The sequence below is a fragment of the Mangifera indica genome, chromosome 18 (assembly GCF_011075055.1).
Source record: "Mangifera indica cultivar Alphonso chromosome 18, CATAS_Mindica_2.1, whole genome shotgun sequence".
In the NCBI taxonomy this organism is placed as follows: Eukaryota; Viridiplantae; Streptophyta; class Magnoliopsida; order Sapindales; family Anacardiaceae; genus Mangifera; species Mangifera indica.
Window position 1 is genome coordinate 3,247,430 of NC_058154.1, and position 9,926 is coordinate 3,257,355.

Sequence of the window (9,926 nt, forward strand, 5' to 3'; positions counted from 1 at the left end):
GAATAAGTATTTATAACAAAATGTTTAGTATTCATATTCTTTAAATTTGTTTTCAACACAACAAATTTTTTAATTTTAGGGTGAATTTAAGTTCATTTCATGTTAAGAGAAAAAAAAATATGTGAAATTTATATTAAGTATGTTATAAGTTTGATGTTGAAAACAAAGAAGATGATGAATAGAAAAAAAAAAATAACAGATGACTCGTGAGTAACCTACCCTACCCACAAAAAAGTAATTCATACTCGTTTTTAAGCGAGTTATCCACAGATCATGTGAGTGACCTACTCGTTTTGTTAGGTCACATTTGTTGAACTAGAATATCATTGTTTAATATCTTTATAAGCAATTAATAGACATAATAATCAAACTGTGAAGTTATAATAAAGTAATTTTGTTTTGATAAAATGTGTCGTTTCATGTCAAAACAAGCCAAACAAATTGAAACGGGTTGTATTTTGATATGACAGGACCCATTTCTTAAATGGATTAAATCGAGTCATGTTTAATTGTTCATAGAACATATCATATTTGGATTAAATGTTTTCAATATAATTTTAATAAAAGTGGCACAAACAAAAAAAAAGACACAAACACGATTGTTTAATGTTAGACCATTTGATATAAAACAATGTTATGTATACCTATTTTTGTATATATTAATGAATATACATATGATACGTCATTGTATAATTAAATATTACTTTATTTTTAATTCAAAATTATCAAATTATTTGATAATATACATCAAATATATATTTATTTGTGTATTTAAAATAGGTACTTATAGTTTTATTGTTTAATATATTGAGCATCTAAAAGTAGTAGACATTATATAAAAAACAATATTATCCGTATATATTTTTTTATATATAAATATAATCACATGATATAGATATTATTTTATTTTTAATTTAAAATAACCTAATTATTTAATAATATATATTAAATATATACTTATTTATATATATAAAATCAATACACATAATTTTCTCGATATATTGAAGACAAGGGCCGGCCCCACGTATTCCTCAAGCATTTAATCTGTTGGTGCAGAAAGCCACCACGATGCCCATGCTCTGATTAAAAATGAATTCGGACTAATCAATTTGGAAGACATGCTTCCTGCAATGTCTCCGGATCCATGTATTGTCGACTTTTATTCTAGCATTAGGTGGCTAGGTCTCCATCAGATCCATATTTATTCTTGCTGCCCATTGTCAAATATAATCATTTTTCCCATGGAGTCTCTCGAAGTATTTTTTGCTTTGTTAATGACCGAAAAACTTTCCAGCTGACTTGATTTTTAAAAGTGTTTTAAGAAACTTATTTTATTTTACTCATCGTTGTGTCTTTGTACAAAGGATCAGGATGAAAGCCAGAGAGCTGTTTGGAAGGGATTGCCTTTTGTATCCTTCTCAATAGGGGACAGTGACGGTGTATCACATGAAATTGAAGAGGCAATAGGTGTCCACAGATATTTTATAAACTAAGGATTTAGAGAAAATAGGGATATTGCAATACTAAAAACTACAAGAGCTTGAAAATGCTCAAAAATCTCTTTCATAGTCTTTCAATGATTTTGAATTTACACGGATGAAAACTACGGTTACATGTATAACTAAATAGTAAAATGTGAAATCATAAAATTTAACAAGTGATGTCATCATTATTTGATCTCGATATGATACATTTTTATTATAATTTCCTATTACTTAATACAAAAAAGATTGCGAAAGCTATGATAAATATTAATCATTGATTTGAAAACCGGATTTGATCAGTTGATTCAACTGGTTGAATCGAGAATTGATACGAAGTCTAGTCTGATTAATATAAAAAACTGATTTTATTATTGATTCGACCAAAAATCAAATTTGACCAAATAAAAAGATCAAAAACTAGATTTGATTAGGTTTGATTTTTTTATTTTAATTATTTTTAAACAATTTTATTTTTTTTATTTTTTTATTATTCTCTAATTAAACCGATTAAATCGATCGAATTATAAATCAATAAACTAATCAATTTAATCATCAACCTAGTTTTAAAAACATTGATATTGAGTCACGTTTTCTCTATATTGTTTATTTGATGAAATCGTGCTTTTTCTGTATCTCATCTTGTTTTGTGAGTACGTCGATTATATCTCCTCTTGAATGTGTATTTGTAAGTTTACCGGAAAGTGCATTTTGGAATCCATGGTCAATGGTGGACCTGCATTCAGTCATCATCAAATCAAAAATAAAATTCCTTATAATTGACTGGTGAATCCTAAAAGAGTACAACGACAGCTTTGACTGAATATTCCTCGGCCGCCAGATTTTGCCATAAACAATATTTTCCACAGTCCTCCCCAACTCATGGACCATAAAGTCCTCAGTAAAAGTTGTTCATTGCTTACTCTCAGAAGTTGAACTGTTTGTATTGACTCAGATAATTGAATTGATGTCACAAAGGAGAATGTTAATATGATTTTCCAATAGAGATAGGACATTCTGCCTCTCAGATTTAACAGGAAGATACGTGTCACATATGTGATAATTTTAACCAGGCCAAATGATATTTTCCACCCAAGGTTTCATATATGGATAAATTCCTATTTTTTAAATTTTAAAATATCAAATTTTTTATTTATCATCAATTTCAGTTAATAAATTTTTCGCATTATAAAATTTAATAAATTAATATATTGCATTTTAGGTATTGTCGGTAGGGAAATACTCATAGTTATTGTCAATTATTGTTTTAAAATCTAGATCAAACAATCTAACAATGAATTTATTCTAAAATGACTAAAACTCGTTTTAACTATCACATCATATTAACTTTGGTTGAATTGGTGTGAGCAGTGTCTACTCAAATTGATCCACACTAAAGTCTATTTATGGTAAAAATTTGTTGCGAATACGCTTCTTATTAAATTCTTAATAAACTGCTTGACTAGAAAATCTAATACGTCCAAATGGCCATCCAATCTCTTTGATTATTGATTAGGTCTCCAATGATTCGTAGTTGGCATTATCATCACAATCAATCTTTATCTAAACTTGGGACTTTCTTATAGAGTTTCCACTTCTTCAAAATGGAAAACTTGTCCTCAAAGGCCAGTGGAAACCAATTCTTTTACAAGTAAATAAAACAAACAACTTACCATCATGAAATATTCAAAAGAATTGTGGAAATCCTGCAAAGCAAAACATTGTTCCTTCTTTCCCTTGATTGAGTTCTGAATATGTATTTCATACTAAGCATCTTTATACTCCCTAACCATGGCCACATCTTTGATTTCAAGCAATGTTTTAAAACTTGAACCAAACCATAAAATTAGTATGATCAAGAACCAATGACAAACTTGGTTTAGGTTAGAGCTAAAACAAATTTTAGTTATCGGGTCGAATTGAACTAAAGTTGAAGCGAGTGAATTTTGTTGAATTGTAGTTTAACCATTAGATTAAATTTGTTTGACTGTTATACTGACATTATAGCATAATATTACTTGATTAAATCTGTTTTAAAATTTTAATTATATTATGTTAGTGTCACTAGTCTGAGCAATAGATCAAATCGGTTGACCTATGAACTTACCCTTTGATTAGATTAAGTGGTCTTTGGTTTGATTTATTTATACTAATTGAGTGTTGAAGAATTTGAAGAGTTATGTTCTGCCGGCTCCAATTTAATCAGAATGTTGTTAAGACAATATGGTTATATTCATCAGGCCACCCCATATATCCATAATTATGTCCAGGTTCATTCTCTGACCCAGGAAGAATTAGGGTTGTCTACAAAGCTGAAGAAAAGTACCACATCATCGGTCAGGTCAAATTTTTGACAAACAGATTGCTGGTCACTCTAACATTAGTCAAGACTTTTCTGTTAGAATTATATTGGAAAAAAATAGAGTCTGAATTTATTAATTGGCCAAAGGACAAGTTCCCACCCAAGGTTTAATGAAAGGATAATTTTCACCCGTAAACTTTCAAAATCTAAATACCCACCTATTTACTGTTATAAATAGGAATAAAATTGTCATTTAACTAAAAATATTAAAATAATAAAATATTATCACGTTTTTCCCCCACTCAAGGTTTGAAAAATTGTCATTTCCGCCCTAAGGTTTCATTCCTTCTCCGACTACCCTTTCGTCTATTGGTGCTCCCTCTAGCCTTCATGACAAAGACGCAGTTATAAAAAGGCCACGAAGATGACAATTGGAAGCGACGTTGTCAAAGATCCATCGTGCAATAGATCGTCTAGAAGTAACATCGTCAAAGATCTATCACTCAATGGATCATCTGGAAGCAACGTCTGACGCCAACGATCTCCAACCAAGATTTAGGGTTTTAGATCAGGAGAAAGAGAGAAGTTGGAAGGGAGAGAGAACACAACTGAAGATGGCGAACTTCGTCATCTATAGTGATAGTTTCAAAACCCTGGAGAGAAAAAGTGATTTTTCAAACCTTCATGGGAGGAAATAAATTTATAAACTTAAGGGAAAATAAATTATTTTTTATTTTTAATAAAATAATAATTTCACCTCTATTCATAATAGTAAATAAGTAGGTATTTGGGTCACATAATAGCACTACTTTTTAGACCACAGACTAATTAAGGTGGCTGCTTGCTGAGCCACCACTAAGGGCTTTTCCATGACTGGGGGACTTATTAGGTTGGCTTTTCCGCACAACACACTACTACTATTGGTCAAAACAAAACCAGCGAACTTCAGCAATATTTTACAAAGCATGCGTGCTTTTGTAAATTGACTTTGTTTTAAGTTTAATGGCAAAACAAACAGCGTAAGAGAGCTTCAATTCAAAGACTGCTAAAATTCGCATCGGCCGACACATAGATCCATTGGAAGAAATATATCTATGTAACACAAAAAAATTTGTTTTATATTCGAGTAGAGGAATCATCAACCCACCTCTGATTGACCTATAATTCGCCATCATTAGAGAGAGGAAGAAGTATTGGTATAATGTTTGGTTGGCTCCGATAACCGAATAAGTAGCAACAAGGTAAAACAACAAACCTTATGACGAAAATATTTATTTTTCAAACCTTAAGTAAGGGGAAAGTCTTTTGGTCATTTTTGAAACTGTTGTCCACTTTTTTTTATACCGGTTGCAGGTTTCTTTCTCAACAGTTGCCCTCAGTGCTGCCATTTTTTGGTACTGTTAAATAATTTTTTTTTTTGGCTCGATTTAATTCTGATTTGATTTAATTTTGATTAATATAATTTATTATGATTCTAATTTAATATATTTTTTATTCAATATGATTTTGATTTAGTGTATGTTATGTTTTTAATTTTGTAGAATTAAAATTCTTTTTCAAACTGCACTATAATATAATAAATTATACATTTTTTTTTTGTTAATAATAATTATTCAATTCACAACACAATTCATAATTCTTCACATGCATGCCCATGGGTTATCAAACAATAAAACAACATTATTTTATAACGATAATATTTTATGTAAAAATAATCGATATTATTGATATTATTTTCATAATCAATTGTCGTGTGCAAGATTAATACCATAATAAGGGTTTAAATTAGTTAAGTGAGAGGTAATTTTAACATGGTTTCCGAAGTCTATATTTACATTATGTTATTTTTTCTAAAATAATATTTTGAAAGAGTTTATATAGAGATTACAATAAAAGTATCTTGGGAACTCAAATTTTTAAAGAATTTTAATGACAAATAATATAAAAAATATTTTTTAAAAATTTACAAATAATAAAATGACAACTAAAAAATTAATTTAATTAATAAACTAAATACTAATTTATACTTAATCATTTTTAAAAGTATTCAAATAAAATAATATTTTAATAATTTTTTTTTATTATTGATCAAATATAGTAGTTATTTATATTTATTAATTTTTCATATTTTTAAGAAAAGATTACATTAACCAAACACACCTTAAGGATTTCTTTGACTATTAATATTATACCAAACATAATAATTAATTATTTATGCTTAATTTATTCAATATAATAATAATTTATATTTTATAATAATTTATAGTAATAACTTAAAAATTAAAAACTAATGAGGGTAATTAAAAGAAAATTCTGTAAGTGGTAACTTTGAAATATTAACATTTATGGGCTACATACCAAAAATTCCTCCCAATGTTAACATTTATGTAGTATAAGGGTATAATTGCCATTTCAATTCTACATGCAAAATCACTCCTGTATAAATCCTTCCTCGTTCCATCTTTTCAATTCAACTCGTGCCTGCATTCTCGAAAGCCAAACGAAGATGCAGAGATTCGGTGGGAGAAAGATATTATCGGAAACAAATTCAACAATTTCTCGGCGGTGGCACCGCTGCTTCGCTCAGTTAGCGCAGAAACAGGAGGCGACTCTAAGGGACAATGAAGTTTTTCTTCCCAAAATGCCCCCGTTCGATTACTCTCCTCCTCCGTATACCGGCCCTTCCGCCGATGAAATATTGGCCAAGCGCAAAACCTATCTCAGCCCTTCACTCTTCCACTTCTATAGCAAACCTGTGAGTCATTTCCGTTCCGTGCATCATTGAAATTTTAAATTGAGTCGGTTTCATTTCTCAAATTCATTTCTAAAATTTTCTTTCTTACAATATTTTGAGTGGGCCACACTTTTGAAATGGACAGTTAAGATGTAAAGGATTTTGATTATGTGAATGCGTGTGTGACAGCTGAACGTGGTGGATGGAAAGAAACAGTATTTGTTCGATGAGAACGGTCGTAGATACTTGGACGGTTTTGCAGGGATTGCTACGGTGGGTTGCGGCCATAGTCATCCTGATGTAGTCCACGCAGTGATTAACCAATTGAAGCGCATCCAACACTCCACAATCCTCTATCTCAACCATGTTATCGTTGATTTCGCGGAGGCCTTAGCCTCCAAAATGCCTGGCAATCTTAAGGTCTGTCTCTGTGTCATCGAAGATCGACCTTTCATCTTGTCTTTGCGAACTTTCAAAATTAATTTTGATTATTTTTTATGCAGGTGGTGTTCTTCACAAATTCGGGCACAGAAGCGAATGAATTAGCACTGATGATGGCAAGATTGTACACAGGATCTAATGACATAATTTCACTAAGGAATGCTTATCATGGTAACGCACCTGGAACTATGGCAGCCACAGGCCAGTCCAACTGGAAATTTAACGTTGTTCAGGTACCAATCTTTCATTCCAGAAGGCGTAGGTCCAGTGTTAAAGTGATTGAGAATGAATATTGTAGAGTTCTACGATATACGATATCATCGGAATAGCTACTAACTGCTTTCATTATCGTTTTGGCCAACAGAGTGGACTTCATCATGCCCTGAACCCAGACCCATACAGAGGTGTCTTTGGTTCAGATGGTGAAAAGTATGCAAAAGATGTGCAAGACCTCATTGACTTCGCAACTAGCGGTCATGTTGCTGGGTTCATTTCTGAAGCTATACAGGTAATTTTCATTTACTCTGAGTTGTTACCTCAATTAAAGTTTCAGCTCCCTGAATTTGAATTAAGTTGTCAGTCATATTCATATTTTCTTGTTACTTGACAGGGAGTTGGTGGCATAGTGGAGTTAGCCCCAGGTTACTTGCCTGCCGTTTATGAAAGTATTAGGAAAGCTGGAGGTCTTTGCATTGCTGATGAGGTTCAGGCCGGGTACGCTCGCACAGGGAGCCATTTCTGGAGCTTTGAGGCCCAAGGTGTTGTTCCCGACATAGTGACAATGGCAAAGGTTAGTTTGTCATTGCCTTTTATAGTTTCCCACTGTCTTTTGTGCTGGTTGAATTCGTCACGCGTTAGAATATGGTCATAATTTGATTACGTGTCGTGGTGATATGCGCAGGGTATTGGAAATGGCATTCCCCTAGGTGCTGTAGTAACCACTCCTGAGATTGCAGAGGTCCTCACTCGCCGCTCTTACTACAATACTTTTGGAGGAAACCCTTTATCTACAGCAGCAGGGCATGCTGTTTTGAAAGTGATTGAAAAAGAGAAGCTTCAGGAAAATGCATTTGTTGTTGGATCCTATCTGAAAGAAAGACTAACTTCCCTCATGGTTAAGCATGAGAGTAAGCTTAGAATTCTTTCAAATTTTACAATTCTTGGCTTCTCCTTATAAGATGACCTTGATGGTTGCTGATTATATTATACAATAATCTCTTCTCATCAGTTATTGGAGATGTAAGAGGAAGAGGCTTATTACTTGGAGTTGAACTTGTCACCGATCGCCAACAGAAAACACCCGCAAAGGCTGAAATTGCACATCTAATGGACCAGATGAAAGGTAGTTGTTTTTCTTTTCCCCTTCTTATTTCAATCCAGCCATCCTTTAAGCTTATGCTTATCAATAAACCACATGTTTTTCTAAAATGTAGAACATGGAGTACTGATTGGGAAAGGTGGATATTACGGAAATGTTTTCAGAGTTACACCTCCTCTCTGTTTCACAAAGGAAGATGCTGGTAGGTGTTCATATATACCAGGTTCTAAAAAATTGACAAAATGGTATTGTTTTTCACATCAACTGTATTAATTGGTTCTAAAATACAACGTGTGCAGATTTCCTGGTTGATGTTATGGACTACGCCATGTCAAAGATGTAAAGTGAAGCAGCCACTGGGGTTTAATTTATGTAGAGTTGTACTACAAATATCTGTTTTGAATGAAATTATTAATTCATATTACCTGCCTACAGTTTTGGCAAATGTTTTGAGCCAACAAATCGTTGTCTCTCTGAAACATTTAATCTTGGATTTTAATTAAGTGATGAGTCAACAACCGGTTGACTCTTCTCTTGGTAACTTGAATTTTATTTATCTGGAGTAGCTCTTATTCCAGATTTCTGCATAGACAATATCTTCTTAAAGGGCATTGAGTTCAGCTAGATAATTTGTGTATAAATAATATGAATAAATTTATAAGACCGTCACTCTCCTCGCCAAAGTCCTGAAAACCAGTTCCCGATAAGTGAATACCACCAGTGACAAACCAATTCTTTACAATTAGGGAACATAGTGGCAGAAAGAAAGAAATTGTAAACTGAAACGAAGGAATACAACTAGATAAAGTAAGATTAGAATTAGATGCAAAATCCTTTCTTACATAAATTGAGTAGACAACGGCAGAAAACTAGTGGGTTCCTTATAATCATTGTATTCTTCATTTGTCATTAAACTATGCAATGTCTACAAAAGCAACCAAGAATATTCTTCAAGGAATGCACCAGCAGGGATACAATGATATGCATATAACATGTGATCACAATAAAAATCTATAACAGCAAAGCAAATTCAAATATCATACATAATTCAACAATACATAATACTTACAGCAGCCCAGGGTCTTCGCACTTGGAACTGTCAGCAAGCTAACATTGTGGTCAACTTGACATAGTCGGGCTGGTTGCAGTCCTCTGCCAAAACACACAGCTGTGCAGCATGCTTTTCAATCACTTTTGCACCCTCGTGAAGGCCCCGACCAATCCCCCCATGAGCAAGTGATTTTCTGAGAACAAATCTGCAATGCCGTCATGATGGCCTCGCCAAGAGGGGCTGGGGTGTTCTCAGCAGCAGTCGCAACCTCTTCACTGCAAAATAATTTTCCAAAATCAACAAAACAGTGACAGAAAAGTACCAACACGCATACATGGCAAAAATTATTCCTTTCCCATAAGGTCTGAACAAAAATTTGATTTTTTTTTTTTCTGAATCAAATTTCCAAAATTTTCAAAAGCCTATTAAATTTTACTTTTATTATTACTGTTATTGTCACAGGTAAAATCATTATTTAATAAAAATATTTGAAAAAATTATAAACTCATCATATTTTCTCCCCAAATTTAAAAATTAACAATTTTTCCCCACCTTTCTCTCACTCAAAGTTTGAAAAAATGACTATTTTCCCCCTAGGA

The 9,926-nt window shown here is 32.4% G+C and overlaps 1 protein-coding gene across 1 annotated transcript; it reads left to right on the top strand.

The window, feature by feature from the left end:
* Nucleotides 1-6,248: 6,248 nt before the first annotated feature.
* LOC123201646 (alanine--glyoxylate aminotransferase 2 homolog 2, mitochondrial-like) lies at nucleotides 6,249-8,721 on the top strand. The gene is made up of 9 exons (XM_044617236.1): nucleotides 6,249-6,538; nucleotides 6,707-6,937; nucleotides 7,021-7,191; nucleotides 7,323-7,466; nucleotides 7,569-7,748; nucleotides 7,860-8,085; nucleotides 8,187-8,300; nucleotides 8,392-8,478; nucleotides 8,576-8,721. Exons 1-9 carry the CDS (start codon nucleotides 6,290-6,292, stop codon nucleotides 8,617-8,619), a joined length of 1,446 nt encoding a protein of 481 aa, XP_044473171.1. The 5' UTR covers nucleotides 6,249-6,289; the 3' UTR covers nucleotides 8,620-8,721.
* Nucleotides 8,722-9,926: the final 1,205 nt, after the last annotated feature.